A 20,531-nucleotide genomic window follows, 5' to 3' on the forward strand; every position below is an offset into this window, starting at 1 on the left:
AGTTACAGAAATGGCAAACGTTGTGGGAAAGAAATATCAAGGTAATCTTAGCAACCTCATATAAAGAAAATCTTTTTAAAATGTTTTATAGATGGTATCTATCGCCAAATAGACTAGCAAAAATGTTTCCAAATATGTTGGAAATGCAAACATAAACCTGGTACTTTTTATCGTATGGGGTGAACTTGTGATAAGGCAAAAAATATTGGGCTAAAATACATAAATGGCTTGAAGAAATGTTACAAAAATCTTTAATATTTAAACCTGAAGTCTTTTTATTAGGCATTGTGTCTGATGATGTTGACAAACAGGCAACATATTTGATTCTACATGTAATTACTGCGGCAAGGATTGTATTGGCCCAACATTGGAGGAGTGAAGACCCACCTACTGATGATCTGATTTTAAAAAAGATTCTGGACTGTGCTGAAATGGATAGGCTGACTTTGTCTCCAAAGGAGAAAGAGGATACATACGTCTATCAAACTTGGAACTCTTTTTGTTATTGGCTAGAGAAACGGGACTATGCGTAGATCTGAATGTCTACGGATTGCTTTAAAAAAAAATGGGGGGCTGACCCAGTAGGTCTGATGTCTTTGATGATTCATGTTTTTAGTTTTTAGTTTTTTTAGCTTGTAGGAAATAATAAAACTTCTTTAAAAAAAAGAAATGCAGGTAGTTTGAGCCTTTAGTATCAAGCCAACTTTTTTTCTGTTTTCCTTAATATGTATGCATGTATTACTTCCCATTTACACCTAAGAAATGCCAATGGGCCCGTCCCTTTGGAGGTACACTCTGAATTTTCTGAAGGTTCTTTTTGTATTGTCTTAATCCCTATTGTTTTACTCTAAGGTGCCTCTAGCAAACCTGAACCCTCAACCTTCCTCCAAGCCATGTATGTAACTGATAGGTTATAAAAACATCTTGGACAAACTCCATCTTTGTAGTCTCTATGGAGGCTGCCTACCTGCCGCATGTAGTTCCTGTACATCTGAATAAACTGTAAATCTTCCTATTGTACATCGCCAGAAGACTTTCATTGGGTTTTGTCTTTTGTTCTTTACTCTTGTCAGTAAATTCTAACATAGGTAACATCGCCCTGCTGACAAAAGTGGTATAGTCAAGGCTATGGTTTTCCCAGTTGCAATGTATGGCTGTGAAAGCTGGACCATAAGGAAGGCTGAGCGCCGAAGAATCGAGGCCTTTGAATTGTGGTGCTGGAGGAGACTCCTGCGAGTCCCCTGGACCACAAGGCAACCAAACCGGTCAGTCCTAGAGGAGATCAACCCTGACTGCTCTTTAGAAGGCCAGATCCTGAAGATGAAGCTCAAATACTTTGGCCACCTAATGAGAAGGAAGGACTCCCTGGAGAAGAGCCTAATGCTGGGAAGAATTGATGGCAAAAGAAGGAGGGGACGGCAGAGGATGAGGTGGCTGGATGGAGTCACTGAAGCAGTCGGTGTGAGCTTAGGTGGACTCCGGGGGATGGTGGAGGACAGGAAGGCCTGGAGGACTGTTGTCCATGGGGTCGCGATGGGTTGGACACGACTTCGAGACTAGCAACAACAAGTAACAACATTGCCCAACCGTGAATTCTGGATTTTTTATTTTAGCCAACATCTTTGCTTTTTGCAAAGTCTCATACTTTTTCAAGTTTTTCACATTCTCCAAGAGATTTCCCTACTTATAGCAAATTTGAGTTTCCAGCTTAAAAGCAAATATGGGAGTATAACAGAGAACCAATCTAGTTTTTTTAGACTAGCAAACTTTATAAACTAAACAGAAAAGCACATGCTCCCGATTTAATTTTGGATGCCCTCTTATTGGAACCTACTTGAGAAGCTGAATGAGAGAATCTCAGTGCAAGAGACTAGTCAGTAGCTATTTTTTCTGGCTCGCCCATCTGGAGAAAGAAAGATTTGAACTGCCTCTTAATTGTGCTAATGGATTGTCTTTGTTGGTCTTGCTGGAATGTGACCAGATGATGGGGAAGTAACTAAGAATGTGTACAACACACAATGCAAACCTAAACACAAGGACAATGCAAAATGCAAATATGCATCCAAATCAGCCATATGATATTGTTCATCTAAAGTGCTAATAAGAAAGAAATCTCCACACATGTAGGGCTATTGCATCTTTATTCCTCTGCAGCTTTGAGACCTTGTATCTCCTTTAGGTTTTGTCATTGGTGCCTTCCTCCTCCTCTTTTTCCTTTCTCTGTAAAATATGGGCAGAATTTAAGCCAAGTATCTTCGTTAATGTTAGAGCTGTCAACCAGATAAGAGAATTTGTGGTCAACCAAGCATTTTAGCGTATCACTTTGATAATATATACATTATATATAAAATTTGAAAAATATTTAGCTGCCTTTTGGAAATGCCAAAAATAAACAATTTAATAAAGAAAAGCTACTGTTCATTATTATCTTTTCCACTTTAATATGTTCTTTTCCACTCACTGTTACAGTAACACATCAGAATCAAAACTGTTTCAGAAAAAATTGAATGTGTGTCTAACTATTAGCCTACTGATTTAAATTTGCCCTTCACCAATCAATACTGGCTCTGCCTAGTGATAAACTAAGAAAATTTTCAGCTGATTTATTACACAGTGAACCCAATTAAAGCTTGTCAATATTGCTTTTCGGAATAATTTATTCCATCTCTAGTTGTCCAGAGATGGGACAAAGAGTTACTGAAATTCCACCCCCAAATACTGGCAGTCTCTCCACAACTTTCACCCAGTATGACCTACTTACATACTTTCAAACCCCTGAAGGGCTAGAAACTGGCTTAAATGCAAGCTTACCTTTTCTAGGCTTTAAGTTCGATATCCTGCACAGCCTACGCTTAAATGGCCTGGTCAGAGATACACAGTCAGCCTAGAATATTTTAGCACTCTTATTTCACATTTCAAAGTGCTTTGGGTCACTGTGTGCTTTGCTCAACGACTTTACAAAGCCTGCTGTACTCTTAATTCTTTTGCTCTATGTATGTACAAGGACGACCTGCAAAGGGACCACGAGGTTAACAGAAAAGGTTCACATTGGCTTTCATGCTATGCTTTAGTGTCCAAAGCCCTTCACACACAGTGGCCGGGTTCAGCGGATCACGGAGGAAAGAATCCGTGGCAACTCTGTGCCCCGGGCTGCATGTGTTTGTCCAACTACCCTCATGGCTTTCCAAACCTTGCCCATATTCTTCAAGCCCGGCAAGGTTTGCAGGGTAGGGTGGCTTCAAAACTACGCCAGAACTCTAAAATAAGCCATGGATTCGGGGGCAGCCTCCAATCACAGCATGCTGCACACTTCACCAGGTTTGGATGGCATGCCAACTTGCACATGGGGAGATAAATTGCACCATGTGCACCCAGCACATTCAGGGCAGGGAAAGGAAGCCACTTTGGCTCCTTTTCCCCATGACTGTCTGAACCAGGCCAGTATCTCAATCAACCTTACAACCCTGCAAGGTAGGCCAGTATTGTTATTTCTGCTATTGGGGTATGATGAAATACCTTAAGGCCACTTAGGTGCATTCTTATGGATATTTAGACAGAAAATCCTATGCATGCTTTTTTTCTGTCTAAACATGCGTTGAATTGTGCCCTTGCTGGCAGAAGCCAAGTTTAAAGCAGGATTTCCTCACCATCAGACTCGGGAGTGGATCTTGGCTAGTTGTTCTCTCTTCCAGCCTAACCTGCCCCACAGGGTTGTTGTGAGGATAAAATGGGGAGGGGCGTGAAGGAGAGCCGCCCCGGAAGAATGGCAAGATGAACACAGAACATAATAAACTTGCTACACCAGCAATTCTACACGGTGGATATGTGGGATGCGACTTCTATAGTGCCCCGGTACAACCGTCTTTCTCTTCTACCAGTCACTCTGGTCTCGCTTGCCCATGCACATCCAGGCAAGGGGCGAGGGCAGACTGCTTGGAAAAGTGAGACCTGGAAGGCCAGGCCAAGCTCTTTCCCTGCAGTTCTGTATCCATCCCACGGCCTCCCTGGATTCCTCCGTGGAGGAATCCCCAGTGCTCTCTCGGAACTGCAGCTGTTCCTCCCAGGGCTGGCCGAGTCCCTATCTCCATGCTCATCTCGTCTGGGCCCCTCTCAGAAGAGAAAAAGTGCCATCAGCAGGTGTGGCCACACCCCTGACATCATCTGGCCCCCAGAGAGCCTCATGGGGGAGCACAGCCCCACACATCAGGTTCTGCTTGGGGGCCAGCCTTCTTCACCACTGTGGTCTCAACAGCCGCATGAAACACGGAGGGCGCTGGGTGGGGAGAAGCTTAGCCTTACAGAGCAGAATTGATCTGGATCATATGTAGCAATGCCATCAGTACAGAGGCGACAGAGGGCACAAGGAACTGGGAGTACCAGGCCAGAAATTGGCAAGTTGGGCACTTCAGAAGATTTGAAAGGCAACGAATTACTTTTAAAGAAAACGAGTCAGGCTGGCAGCAAGATGTTGCAGCATCAAGTACTCCAGCTTGGTGTTTCGGTCCATTGCATTGCATTGCATTGCACTGCATTGCATTGTATTGCATTTTCAGCTTTCCATTTTTTCCACCACCAGGCAGTAAGCATTTGGTGGCCAAAAAGCACCATTATGCTTATTGGGTGTTTTGGAGTCTCCCCACCCTCCGGGAATATTTTTTTTCCTTATGATTTTTTTAATAATTCTGCAAGCAGCAATTTCTCCAGATCTGCTGTTGCCTCCCTCTTGCGCACAGGTGGTGCTATTTTTGCTGGTGTTATCTTGGCTTAATAAGCAACACCTACTCACACCTGAGCATAAGATAAGGAGTTAAGAAGTACAGCCTATCAGCAGAGATGCCTTCTATTCCCCACAGTTGTTTTTCTTCCTTATAGATCTTTTAAGGTTAATCAAAGGGTTAGCCTGAAGCTGAAGCAGTTCGTATGATCTATGTTTTCCTCCTGTGTGTGGATTTTCTGTTAGCTGAGAATACTTGAAGGGAAGCCGTCTGCACAGAAGCGGTTTCGTCTCCTATGTGTGTTCTTTGTCTGTCACTTGCAAAGAAGGCTGAACACTTGAATCCATTCCCATTTTGGAGCCATGCACATGGTTTCTCTCATGTTTAAGGAGTGATGCTTTATGACTGAATCTTTTCCCACAGTCTGAGCATTCAAATGGCTTCTCTCCAGTGTGGATTCTCTGATGATTAATAAGGTTTGATCTCTGGCTGAAGCTTTTCCCACATTCTGTACACTCATATGGTTTCTCACCTGTATGAGTTCTCTGATGCCCAATGAGAAATTCCCTCCGACTGAAGCTTTTCCCACACTCCAGACATTCATAAGGCTTCTCACCTGTGTGAATTCTTTCATGGATTCTAAGAACTGAGTTACAGCTGAAGTTCTTCCCACAGCTAGAGCACTTATAAGGTTTCTCTCCTCTGTGGGTTCTTTCATGAGATGCTAAGCTTGAACTGTTACTGAAGGATTTCCCACAGTCTGAGCAGCTGTATGGTTTCTCCCCTGTGTGAATTCTCTGATGATTAAGAAGATTTGAACTCTGACTGAAATTCTTCCCACAGTCTAAACATTTATAAGGCTTCTCTCCAGTGTGGAGTCTCTGATGACGTACAAGGCTGGACCTAAAGCTGAAGTTTTTCCCACAGTCTGTGCATGTATATGGTTTCTCTCCCATCTGAAGATCAGAAGGCTGTGTGGAACCTTTTTCACGTGCAGAAAATTTAGAGGATTTGTCTCCTAGATGTATTCTCTCTTTTTTTCCAAGGACTGAGTCAGAGATAAAGCTTTTTCCACAGTTGGAACATATATGAAAATTGTTTCCAGAAACACTGAAGCCCTGGCTAAAGCTGTGTCCACATTCAGAGCATTTGTATGGTTTCTCTCCTACTGCGATTTCATGAGCATTACTTAGCAGCGGTTTCTGACGCAAGCTGGTTCCACAATCCATATATGCCTCCTCTTCCATTTGGATGTTCTCTTGCTGAGGGATTGATTTCCAGTTTGCTCCACCATCTACATATTGGTCTGGCCTTTTTTCCTTCTGAGTTTGAGTTTGGCTGAAGCTTTGGGAGCAATTCTTATCCTTCTGGATTCTGTTCTGAAAAGTGCTTTTGTTTAGGATGGTGTTGCCATCTTTCTCCCAAACACATTTTCCTCCTCTTTCTCCTGGGTTACTTCTTTCATTTTTCCCTGTTTCCTTTTGACATTTTGGCATGTTTTCAATTTGAGAAAACTGGAAAACATCCCATTTGGCTTTGTCCAATGAATCTCCGTCCATTTTCCTCTGCTTACAGACTTCGGGCTCAAGATGCTTATTCGCAGCCACCTTCCCACCACCTGGTGGAAGGAAGAGAAGAATGAAATGAGTAAAGCCCTATGGTGGAGACATGCACCAAGGAGATGCAGTGGGAGGATCAAGGCCTGCATCCATCTAGCTGACCCACCCTCCCTGCTTCAACACCCATGTGCTGGGTTGGTATGTCTGCCGAGGAGCCCATTTACAGAGTCCCTCTTGTATCAGCTGCAACCACTACAAACCCCAAGTGTTCGGATGGCACTGTTGAGGCCTGCAGAGATTGGCCACTGCAAGAACTGGCCCTTCGGCCAATGGAACGGTCTGACAGACGGACCCTGTGGAGGTGTGCCAGAGAGGGAGCAGGTAAGCGCATCCACAAGAACTTTGTATGGAACAGCTTCAGCCGTCTCCAAAGCAGGAAGCCCAGCAGAACAACCAGCTCCATCCAGACACATACAACTACAGTTAATACACCCACAACGTAATTGTGGGATGCACTATTGTGTGACGTACAGATGGCTGCCAATATGGATGGCTTCGAAAGGAGATTAAAGAACTGCTTTACCACACTTCTATGAGTCAAGGGGTCCTTTGCAGGAAAATGGGAGCCCTCCAGTTGGCCATGGAAAATCTTATACAGAAATCTAAGAAGCTGCCTCCACTTCAAGGGTAGAGAGAAAGGACCTTCCCTAACTGTTGATTTGTTTAACGGGAGATGCAGGGTCAAAACCTGCATGGGCTCCACCACTTGGACCCTCCCTCGGGTGGTGATCAGGTCACGCCAGCTCTAAAAATGGGGATTCTCAAATGCCAGATCCAGTGACCATCCAAAACATGCTTGGTTGTGCCACTGTGGGGCTCATGCAGATCACTGTCCAGTCCTGCCCAGCATCTCATCCAAGACAGGACCAGGGGGAGAGCTCGGGGAAAGCCAGTGGTTTGCAAAACCATCTGCAGAATGGATTGGTGCCCAAAGCCGGTTCTTTTCCAAGTCACCTCATTTCATTCCTTCTCCTTCAGCTTCTCCATCCACAGGCAGCTCTAGGTTTTCCTGGGCCCTTGGGCAAGGCACCCACCCTCAGCAAGCCAACTTTCCCGCCACCATTTTCACCAGCTGCTGCAGCCCTCCTCCTCCTCTTTCTTCTCTCAGCTCCTTTCTCTTCTCTTGCTTTCTTCACAGGCAAAGAGCCAGCGAGTGCATGGCCATGGCATCTGCTCCTCCTCCTCCTCACAGCCACATTGTCTGGGCTACTCACAAGCAGGTGAAGAAGCCGGCTGCCATGATGAGGAGAGCAGCGATTCCACGGGAGTCTGCCTGTAAGTCCCCGCAGGGATGTGGGCCCTTGGCAGGTGCCCCGCCGTTCCTACCATTGATGCAGACCCTGCCTCTGTGCCTCTCCTCCAGCGTCTGTCAGGACTAGGGACCTGGCCAGCCCTGCAAGCGTCTTTCCAAGGACCGGCCGAGGGGCATGCATGAAGTGCAGCTGGGGCCCCGGAAACCGAGATAAAAGGCTCCTTTGCACTGCTGCTCTCCACCACACAACGCAAGCTGTCTCCGGATCACTCTGTATCTCTCTGGCCCTCTGTATCACCACGCCTGGGGCCCTGCCCCTGCCTTGCTCCAGCTTGATCCTGCCTGCTCCACTTGTTTGCAGTTTGTCCCTGCCATGCTCGCCCTCTCCCTCCTGCAATATCCGTCTGCCTCCTGCTTTGTTTCTGACCCCGGACAGTTGACCGCGCTGCCAGCCTCAAGCCGCAGAGTCTGGGCTCGCACCAGCGCCCCGGTCCCGGCGTTCTGCCTGCCCTGCCAGCTGCCTACATCCGGCCCTCAGTGTCTCCTCAACAAGCCTCCTGAGAGGTATCACAATCTCGCACCGCACACATGTCACTTTCCCTTCCTGAGCCCACCGCCCGAGAGGGAGCGTTCACGAGGAACACGAGGCCAAATCCAGTCTCACAGACATCTTCAGACGTTCAATTCTGAACCTTCAAAAGCAGGTTTTATTTTTGCAGCTGCTAAATGTTTGTTTCTATTTTTTATTATGGCGAGGGGCAGTTTGCAGGGAGACTCTGCCCTGCTCTCGGCAATTATGCAGGATGGCTTGCCACAAGTTTTGCATCCTGCGGCCAAAAGACATGTTCCTGCTTTCTTCCAAAAGAGGGTCTGCAGAAAGGACCTGCGACAGACGTGACAGCTCTGAAGGCTGCCCCATCCCGCTGGCCACCTGGATTTCTGGGTTTTCCTCCCACTGCCACGGCTTGCCAGCCACTATTCCGTGGCCACTGAACACTCTCCATCCTCAGTCAGGCTGCCTGGGCGTGTCTCTCCCTTATGAGTGTTTTTTCGCTAATTAATTGCCCCTCAGCAAAGAGTAAGCCAAGCAGACCTTTCCCTCCCTCCCAAATTTCTCTCTGCACTGTCCTCCAAGGGGCAAGAGGAAGGAAATGCCCCAGGACAGTGAAGTCCCTCCAGATGTTGCTGGAGTGCTATCCCCATCAGACTCAGCCAGCATGCCAATGGTTGGGGATGATGGGGTCTGTAGTCCAGGACCATCATTTATTCGCTTTTTAAAAAACATTTTAAATGTTTTAAGATCATTCCTATTAGCCTAGCAGCTCTCTGGACAGTTTACAAAATTAAAATATAAGAATAACTCAACATAGCAACAATAAAAAAGCAAAGTACAATAATAATACTAATCCAATAATCAATAATAATACTAAAAGGCATTCAATAATAACAATTAAAGTAAAATATAAAAACAATAAGAATTGATAAATAATCCACTGTTCTGTAATAAAATATAAAATAACAGTACAATTTTCAATAGTTAAAATCTTGGGAGAATGAAAAGGTTTTAGCCTGGTGCCTACATGTGTAAAGGGCGGGTGCCAGGTGCACCTCTCCAAGGAGCTGGTTCCACAGATGGGGTGCCACAGCTGAAAAGGCTGAAAAGGCTTCTATCCCTTCGCAGTGGCTCCCGGAGAAGGACCTCCAACGATGCTCTGGGTGGCTACGAGCCATGCCCGTGCCCTAAACCTAACTATTCCTAGTGTAAAGAAACTCTTCACTGGATTTAATAGGGTTATCAGAGTTAGGACCAGGCTGTGCGATTCCTCCGTAAAAAAGGATATTGACACATTCTGTGAATGACGTTATTTTCCTTGCGTTGCACTGGGGGGTGGGGTGGGGAGGGGGCAGCTACCAAACCTCAGACCTGCTACTGATGTGGGCGAGAAGGAGCCACTGCACCCTCTCCCAGGTGGCAAGAATGGCAGCTGCCCAGCGGTGAGGGGGCTGCTATGGCTTTCTCCTGCCCAGGCACCTGCAGCCACCCCTTCTGCCAGGCGTGGGCAGCAGCTTCTCCCACTTGCCGACGGAGGCCTGGAAGACCAAGTGCAGCCAGAACTGCCCTCGCCATCCATTGGCACCCCTCCAAAAGCTGATCCGTCTCATTTACTCTTCCATCGTTTATTTATTTGTGCCTTCTATTCATATCCAGTCTTCTCATCCAGGGAACGCACCACATTCTCCCAGATCCTCCTCCTCCCTTGAATCTTCACATCAACCCTGTGAGGCAGGCCAGGCTGAGAGTCAATGACCAGCCCAAAGTCAACCAGTGAGCACCATGGATGAGTGGGGACTACAACCCACATCCCCCAAGATTCCTGACTTTAACCCTACTCCGGCTCTCAACTAAGCTTTATTTATTTATTCATTCAATTTCCTTACTGCCTAACAGTCAAAGCTCTTTATTTTAGTGAGATACAAAAGGGACAGCCTTTAGCAACCAGTAAAGCAGAGCGCTGGCGACATAGCAGCCAACTTAGGAAAGGATCTGATGGTGTCCAGACACGGTCCGAGGGGCCACAGGATAGGCCAAATGCCAACCTCGGCATCTGAAGCATACTAAAGCCACTCCGACTGCCCTCCTTTCCCCTTTGAAACACTGTCACTAGAAGGCCACAAAGGGCAGAGCAGCAAAAAGTGTGGCACATGCAGAAGAGAGAGGTGAAAACCAAGTTTGCGGCAGCTCCAACGCTGCACTGGATGCGCTTGCGGCCCTGTGGTTGGAGGCTTGGGCTTCTCTCCATAGGATGGCACCCGTCTGTGAAGCTGGTGAGGCATTACCTGGCAAGTGGGACTTCCTGTCACCTTTCTGCTCAGCCTCCAGGTAGGGCTGCACCTTCAGAGGATCCAAGTGAGTCTGCTCCTCTTTGGGGGAACCCCTCCCCTTCTCCAAAGGCTCTGGCAGCTGAAACACAAGTGTGAAGACTTAAGAAGAGTTGGAAGAGCATAAGAATCCCTTGTTGGATCAAGGCCAATGTCTGTCTTGTTCAGGATCTGGATGTCAGAAGCAGTCAGTCAGATGGGTAGATCTCAAGAAAGGCAGGAAGATTGGTTTTCAGATGTTGCAGTGTGTCTCTTGTAGAGATTTCACTGAAGTTTTATAAAAGCTGTAGTGAATTTTGCCTTGGAGCACATCACGGTTCCAGTGAGCCTCACACCAGTCTAAATTGCACTTCTGGCTTTTCATGTTCTGTTTCCATTCAGCATCCTGGGCCTAACGGACTCAGTCCTAGCTTGACTGGGTTCAGGTAATGCAATATCCAGTGGTTGAGTGTGGGTTGTCACTGAATCAGGGTTATTGCTCAAACCAGGGTTATTGTGTTGCCTGAACCCAGCCAAGATAGCAAACCATGGTGAATGACCCAATGACAAACCATGGGTCCTCTTCACAGACTCTTCATGGTTAACAAACCATGGCTTGATAGTGCAGCTGAGTTCAGACCACATGATAACTCTTACTTCAACAACAACCTATGACTCGGTGACAACCCATACTTAACTCTTAGTCTGGGTTATCATGCTGTGTGAACCCAGTCACTGCTTTATACATCTCAAGTGTAGAAGGAGGGAAAGCAAAGGCCAGCTATAAAACTTAAAGGCTTGGCTTATTATCACAGCTGGGTTCAAACAACACAATAACCTACACTCAATCCTCTGAATCCAGTCATTGGATTGTTTAAGGTTTTTCACTCTGCTTAAGATTTAAGCTTTTTACACACACACTTTAGCCAAACTTGGGCATTTCCCCAAGTACCACGGTATCACCCTCATTCTTCAGAAGCCCTGCTTTGGGTCCACTGCTCTCAGCACCACTATCCAGGTTTGCTGTTAGAGGAAAGGATGGCCACACAACTTGAAAACAACTAATGGAGGAGTATAATAGACCCTTTGTTTGTTTGTTTGTTTGTTTATGGCACTGATCCTCCTGATGAAGCTTGCCAGGCACCAGAACTTGTTAGCATTTCAGCAGCAGATTCAGGCCTTATTCCAGGCATGTATGAATTCTCTTCTTGTTTGTTTGAAAAAAAAATGTGTGTCTTTCTGTATGTTGTATCTTGATGGATTTTATCTTGTATGTTTAAGGTGTTTAACCACCCAGGCAGCTTTGGCTATTGGGCGGTACAGAAGAGGAATAAATGAAATTGAACAGATGGCATTAGTACTCCACCTTTTAGCCCAAAGGCAACATACAAAGCTATTCCTTAAGACAGTCCCTGACACTGAATGGCACCTGTATGCCCAGGGGCAGCGGAGCCTCAAGTACCAGCCACTGGAGACAAGCAGGGGAGAGCCACTGATCTAGTGCCCTGTTTGTGGATTTCCAAGGCATCTGATGAGTCACTGCTGGAAACAGAATACTGGGTCTGGGTAGGCTTTGGTCTGATCCGGCAGGCCTTCTATATGCTGGGGAAGGTAACAATGCTAATACTGATAAGCGAATTATAACAACAACAGAGAAAAGTGAGGCGATTCTACCAAAATAAAGCTGTATGATCACTTGAATTGTTCTTTTGCTTACCACTGCTAGCTCTGTGATGTTGTGGTTTATTTATTTATTGTATTTAGATCCTGCTTTTTTTCCTTCCAAGGAACTCAAGGTAGCTTACAGAATTCTCCTCTTCCTCTCAGTCTTATCCTCACAACAGTCCAGTGAGGTAGGCCGGGCTAAGAGTCTGTGACTGGCCCAGAGTTACCCAATTGACTCTACGGCCAAGCAGGAACTAGAACCCGGAATGCCTGAGTCTCAGTCCTGTGCTTTTAACCACTGCACCACACTGGTTCAAACTGGATGCAGTGTGGATGGGGAACTGTGGAGGGTGGGGGGAATCACACTGCCCCCCCCAAACCCTGCATGAGCCACACCCCACCTCACATTGCTACCCTGTCACTGATAGACTGAACTCCATTGCCAGAATTCCAGCATGCTACCGGGAAACAAGGTGCGAGGAGAGTAATGTTTTCCTGAAGGACCACTGGCATTTGGGGAGGGTCCATGGGCAGAGCTGAGGTCAACAGCAGGCATGCTTGGGCACGTCCCACAGCTGAGGCCCACTGAAACATAGAAACAGAGTGAGTCAGAAGGGGTCTTCCGGGCCATCTAGTCTGACCTCCGGCTCCAGCCAGCTCCGCTCACAACATGCCCGCCATGTGCATGTCCAGTCTATCTTTGAACACCCTCACCGATGGGGTCTTAACCACCTCCCGTGGAAGCCCATTCCACACCCTCAGTGTCCTAACTGTCAGGAAGTACCTCCTGGCATCCAAATTGAACCTTGGTCCCCTGAGCTTTGCTCTGTTGGAGTGCATCCTGCCTTCCTCTGTAGGGGAGAACAGGTCTCTACCCACCTCCGTGTGACATCCCCTCACATACCTGTATGTCGCCAACAGATCCCCTCTGAGTTTCCTCTTCTCCAGGCTGAAGAGACTCAGTTCCCTCAGTCTCGCCTCATACCCCATCCCCTGCAAACCAGCCACCAACCTTGTGGCCCTACGCTGCACTGACTCCAACGTGGCTATATCCTTTCTGTAATGAGGGGCCCAAAACTGAGCACAATACTCCAGTTGCGGGTGCATCAGAGTCATACAGAGTGGTAGTGATACCTCTCTCGATCTAGAAGCCACGCTTCTGGCTATGCAACCAGGGGTGGCGTTCGCCCTCTTGACCACCGCATCACACGGCTGACTCATGTTTAGCCTGCAGTCAACCAGCACCTCGAGGTCCCTTTCACAAGTGCTGCTCTCCAGCCACTCGTCCCCTAACCTTCTGGAGTGGCTTTTCCTCCTCCTCAGCACTGTGACTGCTGGCATTGCAATTCACCCGCCTCTTGCTCTGGCCCAGGGAAGGCCAGTGGTGAGTTGGAAGGACATGCCATGGCCAGCTCGCTCCCTGGTTCTCTGCCGGGCACGCATGCCACGAGGAAGGGGAAGTGGACGGAGGGAGGAGGTGACAGTGGCATTGAGAGGCCAGATCTGGTGGGGGAAAGGGTGTCCCACCCAAGGGACCTCCAGGAGGTACTCCAAAAGATGATGGAGGGAATACACAGCAAAAAAAAGCCCCAAACCCTCCAATCCAAAACCTGCTGTGCCTGTACCGACCATGTGACTAACCAGGGGGAAGGAAGTTTTTTCCCTCTTCCTTTGATCTTTGTGTCAGCTGTGGAAGATCTTTGTAAAAATGGTTTGCCCTCCCATTGGAAGCAATATGAGGAAAAAAACCTGCACCAACTCCAGGATGGTACTATTTTTTCCACTTGGCAGGGGAACAGGCATGCCCTGGATCCAGTTGATTCCTGCAATCCACTCCTGAAACAAAGCAGTAACACTGGAGCTTTCTGCCTGAATGAAGAGGCTCCGAATGTTGGCCCTCCTCTGATAATGGACCTGCTCCAAAAGCATTGGGGGGCCTCCTATGGACCCTGGGACACCCTCTCAGGAACTGCAGAATTGTGCAGTACACAGAAGACTCGCGTTGCAATAAATGAGGCTAGCATTAAGTCAGTCCTTCTAAGTTCAAAGTGACTTGCTCCTCGGCAAACAGGTTTAGGCCTTAATGCTGGGGTCCTGCAAGCATAAAAGACCCATGAAAGAGAGAAGGACTGAAATGAGGTGGGAAATGGAAAATTTCCCCAATTTTTAGAAATGCATAATTTCAATTTTTTAAAAAAAGAATGCAATAAACTGATGCAGTCAAACTGAGCAACTGAAATGCTTATAGTACAAGCCGAACCTTGTAATTAACATTTTAACAAATGACTATCCCTAGGAAGCAAGAACCTGCAAGACATAAGCACAAACACAAGCAGCTCTATTTATCTACACAACTTATTGGTATATGCTCAAATTAGAAAGTTTGGAATTTCCAGTGGCTTCATTTCTTTTTTCTTAAAAACTTAGCAATATAAGGGAAACACATACTTGAAATGTTTTGATTTAAAATTTTGGCAATGGTCCAATAAAAGGATTTTTAACCAAAGTGTGGAATTTGTTTGACGTTAACATTTAAACAACTCTAACAGGGTAATCCTATACATGCTTGCTTAGATGCAGGTCCTATTATGTTCAACAGAATTTACTCCCAGATAAGTGTGTAAATGACACCAAGTCCCACTGAAGTCAATGGAACTTAGTATTTATTTATTTGATTTATATTCCACTTTTTTCTTTTTTTAAAGAACACAAAGCAGCTTATATCATTCTCCTCCTGCTGCTCTCAATTTTATCCCCACAACAACAACCCTGTGAGGTAGGTTGGGCTGAGAGTCTGTAAGTGGTGCAGTCACCCAGTTGGCTCTATGGCCAAGTGGGGACTAGAACCCAGATTGCCTAAGTCATAATCCCATGCTCTTAACCACTATATCACACTGGCTCTCACTGAACTTACCTCTGTGTAGACATGGATAAGACTATACTGTGTTTTAGTGAACATTTTAGTTCAATTATTCTTGGCTGGGAGAGGACACACCTGCACACACAGCATGTCAGATTAACATGACATCTCTTAAAACATCCTTTTGCTAATTAGGAGTCAAAAAACACCATGTATCTGATCTCAATCAATTCAGAGTAATGGCTAAAATTTCCAGAAAAGATTCTGAGTTTTCCAATTCAAAACTTTCCAGGATACCATGACCAGATGGAAAACCAATCACCAGCAACAGATCAACAGAGCAAAGACGCCCTGGCTGTACATCAAGAGTTACCCGGGGTGGCCAAAGTGACTTCAGCTTACCTGCCCTTCCTGTATTTCAGCTTCCTCCTTCCAAAGCAAGAAGTCCTCTGCTAGACCCACCGCCTGGGCACAGGTCTCCGGGTTGTCCTCTCTAACCCAGTTCTGCATGTCTGAGGGTAGGATAGCCAGAAACTGTTCCAGGATCACCAGCTCCAGGATCTGCTCCTTGGTGTGACTTCCTGGGTTTAGCCACTGATGGCAAAGATCCTGGAGATGCCCAAATGCCTCTCGAGGTCCCTCAGCCTCCTGGTAGCAGAAGTGCCTGAATCGCTGGCGCAGTGTCTCCAAGTTGATCATATCCTTCTCTGGAACCTCTTCTTTTTCTTTCACAGGAGAATCTCGACTTTCAGGGATCTCATGGGCTTTTCTACCAAGGCCTAGCAGGTTTTCAGACACTGACTTTCCTCTAGGCCCTTGGCTGGCATTAGCAACAGCCTTCCATGATGCAGAAAGAAATGTATTATCGCAGCTTGCAGATCCTGGAAGCAGTGATTTGCCGCCTTCTCTACAAATTCCTGTCTGGAAATCATGCCATTGTGTATCCTCATCTGGCTCTCCTTTAATTTGTTGGGGTTCAACCTCAGACAGAAACGTTCCAAGAGTCCCAGTTTCAGAGTCTCCTTCCTCCATGTTCTTCTCTGGAATTTGCCCAGTTCTGGCCTGGTCTTCCAGCTTTATCCTCAGCTGCACATCCTGTCCTGAAAGTAAGAAGAGTCAGAGGTGAAATTCAGGGTAGGCCCAGACAGGCCTGACCTGCCTAGCTATTTTCGAAGGGTGAGCCTCAGGCTGCCTAGTTACTATCGTTTCATTTGTTTCATTTCATTTACTACATTTCTGTAGCCCCAGTAGCTGAAATTCTCTGGGCAGTTTACAAAGATTAAACCTTTAAAAAGATTAAAACTTTCTCAGTAGTGGCTCCCCAGTTATACAACAATCTTCCCATTGAGGCCCACCAGGTGCCAACATAGCTATGATTTTGGAACCAGGTTAAGATCATCCTCTGTGCTGAGCATTTAATGGCTCTTAATGGTATATGGGGTACAGTGTGGCTTGTCTGCTGTTTTTAACGGGACTAGTTGTATTTTAGTTGTTTAAATACATTTTTAAAAATTGTAGAGAAATCCTATGATGTTTTTATTGTATTTTTATTTTGTACTGCATTTTATTGAATTCTATGAATTGCAAACCACCCTGGCCTTTGGATATGGGATAGCATAGAAATAAATAAAAATATATTATAAAAAGCATAAACATACAAGCATATACACAAAAAACAAAAACACACACATTTTTAAAAAGTAAATAATCAACAAGATGATTGGGCAGGTTATCAGTATTTAACCTTTTACTTGTGTGAGATTACCAGAAATTAGAAATTGTTCAAAGATTTTAAAAATTGCTTAATTTCATTCAAACAAATTTACACATATGCATGCACAATCAAACTGATGACAGCAAGCATCACAAAACCTCTGATTTTTTGTCATATGTTTGTTTGGTGTAGCTTGGTTTTAGACACTGTCCTTATAGGTCCCTCTGTCAGACAGCCATTCAATCGCAAAACACACAGTTAGAAGAAAAATTGTGTGTTTTGCAACTGAAATAGACACAATGGCCATGCCCTCTTTACAACCAACATGCCTTGTGTTAGACCAACAACACAGTTCACCAGCCCTGATTTTTAATAATAATCATATTCTTAATTTATACCATCCAGCATTTCAAACTTGCTTAAATTGGAGCACCTTCATTCACAATTACAGGGACTGGAGTCTGCCTCCCTCTCCTTGTCACCTTCTGGGTAGACCTTTGGAGACCCTGTGCTGAATGGCTCTGGACTCCGGGCCCAAGTCCCAGCCTGAGCTGCACCACTCAGCATGCCGCTAGTCCTGGGAACTTGATGCTGGATGGTGGACATGTTGGGTTCCATATCTGAATTCGTGGCCCCTCCATTTTAAAGAGCAGGCAAGCAAGGGCGCCTTAAGGAGGAACAAGGCTCTGTCATCTTGCCTTCTTCCAGAGTTAGAATCCCATTGCAGCAAAGGGTCCTCCAAGTCAGGACAAACGCCCACTGAGTCAAGTATTGGCTCCAGCAACTGGTGTTTGCCTCACATCCATTCCGAGCCCTCAGCAACTGGAGCTGTTTCCACTGCCCCATCATGGCTAACAGCCTGTGAGGGTTCTCTTGTCCCCCGTGAATTCACCTAACCCAACCTGCCTAATAATTCGGACTTGCAGATGCCACCAGCTTCAGACAATGTGGCCAATGGTCAGAGATGCGAGGGGGCAGGGCTGGCATCAAAGACAGGCAGGATCAGACCCCTGTAGAAGGTGCAAACCCAGTAGGGGGCCACTGACCGGAAGCACCAGGACCTGCTTCTCTTCACCGCTGCAACCTGCTTTGTTCACCTGCCCTCCGCTCTGGCCCAGACAAGGCCAGAGACGAGGAGGAGGAGGAGGAGGAGGAGGAGAGAAGCAGCGGATGCCACGGCCTGCCTGCTCGCCTGTCAAGCAAGAATGCAATAGCTGTGATGAAGAGGCACAGGAGACAATGGCACTGGAGGGAGGGGTCCCAGCACTGAAGGGGTGCTGACCGGCCAAAACTTGTAGCTTACACTGGTTGTAGTCCAAAGCATCTCGAGGACAACAGGTTGGGAAAGGCAGGCCTAACCCCTTTGATTAAGCAAGAGGACATCACCGTATTGATGGAACATGTTCCCTAGAGAGATACACCTGGCGCTGACACTGTATTAATTTCTGCGCCAGGCCCAACCTGTTTTATTTTCCCAATATTTTAAATTTTGATGCTCTTTTAAACATGGGTTTTATTGTTGATAATTGATGTTTGATGCTGTGTTTTTACTGCCTGACTGTATTACCATCCTGAGACTTCTAGAGAAGGACAGAATAAAAAAAAGTTTTTAATAAATAAATAAACAAATATAAATATTTCCCAGCAGCCATGGGACCTGCCTTGCTCAACCATTAGCACAAAATCCTAGAGCCTTTTAGGGGCATACTTGAAGATTCCTAAGAGGAGGTGCAAATCTCAGTACATATACCCGGAAGTACATCCCACAGGAGTAGCAGGCTCCCACAATGAATTCAGCCATGCCTTCATTTTCAACAATTTTTTAAACAATTTTGGGAGTGTTACTGAATCCAGTGGGGGAGGCTGGGTAGGGTGGGGGGAACACAAAACACAGTTTATTTTGGTGAGCCAGGAGATACATCTCAGAGCAAAAGCTATCAATACACGTGACATGTTCTGTTAAAAAAAAAAAAATGGGGCGGGGGAGCTAGCAGGGAAAAAACACCCCTGCCATGTGCCTCAACTTTTATGGCAAGTAGCCCGAAAAAAAAAAAAAAAAAAAAAAAAAAAAACCAGACAAGCTCGTTTTTTCCTTGGTCGGCTGACAACCTTTCTTGCCTCTGCTTGTTCTATCACCATGTGGGAAAGAGTTGCAAGGCTAGAAAATTAACTAGTCTGGCTTTGCATGCTCTGAAATTAGGGATGTGAGGTGGCAGAAGGGGTCTCCCTTGGGAGTTGGTCAAACAAGAGGGAGGGATTACTGGACTTTTATATGGAGCTCTTGGTGCACATTATATTTCAGGTTGTGAATCCTATGGTGACAGGAACATTTACTTATTTATTTACTTACTTACTTACAGCATTTCGCCTGTAGCATAATCCCCACATATAGCAAGGATTAGGTGGACTATGAGTCAAAACTGAGAGCCAGTGTGGTTAAGAGTGGAGTGGGACTGGGATGCAGCTGATCTGGGTTCTAGTCCCCGCTCAGCCATGGAGCCAACTGGGTGACTTCGGGCCAGTCACAGACTCTCAGCCCTACCTACCTCACAGGGTTGTTGGTGTGAGGATGAGGCTGAGAGGAGGAGAGGAAATCAGGTAAACTGCCTTGAGTTCCTTGGAAGAAAAAATGGAAGGATATAAATATAATAAACAAACAGAACTTATGTGTAATTTTCCTTGCAAAGCCAAGCCAGCTGGGACTTGAACCAAACAGAAGCTTAAGTTTACCTCAGCTCTAAAGAGTCACAGGATTTTAAATACACAAATAGGCTACAATCATCAACATATTTACTTGAGAGTAGCCCCTGCTGATATCAGTGGGCTTACTTCAAAGTAGATATGCACAGAACTAACCTTTACACTGCATTTGTACAAAGTCAGTGCTTTGCATTACCTTTTCATCCCGCTCACTCTTAAAAGACCTTGGGCAGCTTATATACTTTCCCAGCCCCTGCCTTTTATCGTCACAACAACCCTTCAAGGTAGGTTAGTTTAAATATTTGCACCTGGCTCAAGGGACCAAGCTGGCTTCAGAGCCAACAGCAAGTATCTGAATCTGGATAGACTAGGGCAGGCTGGCCTGGCTGGGGTTGTGCCCCGAGTTCAGCCTAACCAATGCGCCACACTAACTCCTGACAGCATAATCAGGCTCCAACAGTACCTTCCTCGACATAGATCAACTCAGAAGGAAGCTTCACTCGGTTCACTGGGCCTTACCCCCTCAGGGGAAGGTCGCAATCCTAAAGCACATGCTCATGCGCGCGCACTCACCTGGGCGCAAGTCCATGCCAGCTCAGTGCAGGATTCCTCCTGAGCAGACATGCCCAGGTCTGCGCTGGAAGGCTGCAGTCCCCGGGATCCCCTTGCCCACCATGGGCTTACTTCTGAGGAACGAGGCACGGGGCTGCAGAAAAGGAATCTCCCCGCTTCGTTCCGAGAGCCCCGCGGCTTCCCATCCGAGCGGCTTCCCTTCTCCGGATCTCGGGGCGGCAGAAGGACGCCCGGCGTGCTCGCCACCCTCGGCTGCGGAGGATCGGGGAAGGCAGGGCTAGGCTGGTGCAGGAAGGCGAGCCTCTCTCCCGTCCCCGCTGGCGGCGCAGCTCCGTCCCGCGGCCCCGCCACGGATTTCCTGCTTTCTCTGATCTTTTCTTCCTTCCCCCGCGACTGGGTCCCACCTCCCCGGCTGGCTCGTCCACCCACCTTGGCGCAGCCTCTACCTGCGCGCTCTGCATGCTCTAACCTTCGTCCCACAGCCAAGGTCTCACGCTCTCCGCCTCGGACGACCCGGCGCGCGCGGCTCCCCACCCCCGGCGGGGCTGGGGAGCTTCTCCGCCTGGCGCCCCCC

At 46.8% G+C, this 20,531-nt stretch overlaps 2 protein-coding genes across 2 annotated transcripts in view; one reads left to right on the plus strand and one right to left on the minus strand.

Moving 5' to 3' along the window:
* Window positions 1-20,082, minus strand: part of LOC123017780 (zinc finger protein 585A-like) — a 133,236-nt gene extending 113,154 nt beyond the window's left edge. Inside the window, exons 1-4 of the mRNA XM_044419348.1 lie at window positions 19,958-20,082; window positions 15,373-16,070; window positions 10,425-10,548; window positions 5,122-6,333 (exon numbers count right to left, since the gene is read on the minus strand). Coding sequence (XP_044275283.1) covers window positions 5,122-6,333; window positions 10,425-10,548; window positions 15,373-16,070; window positions 19,958-19,973 — 2,050 coding nt within the window. The 5' untranslated portion in view covers window positions 19,974-20,082. The remainder of the gene's footprint in view (window positions 1-5,121; window positions 6,334-10,424; window positions 10,549-15,372; window positions 16,071-19,957) is intronic.
* The window catches only part of LOC123017787 (zinc finger protein 850-like), a 62,511-nt gene that overhangs the window by 32,850 nt on the left and 9,130 nt on the right, over window positions 1-20,531 (plus strand). The gene's annotated exons all lie outside the window — the stretch shown is intronic.

The sequence above is a fragment of the Varanus komodoensis genome, unplaced genomic scaffold, assembly GCF_004798865.1.
Source record: "Varanus komodoensis strain SLA01 unplaced genomic scaffold, ASM479886v1 scaffold102, whole genome shotgun sequence".
Taxonomy (NCBI): domain Eukaryota; kingdom Metazoa; phylum Chordata; class Lepidosauria; order Squamata; family Varanidae; genus Varanus; species Varanus komodoensis.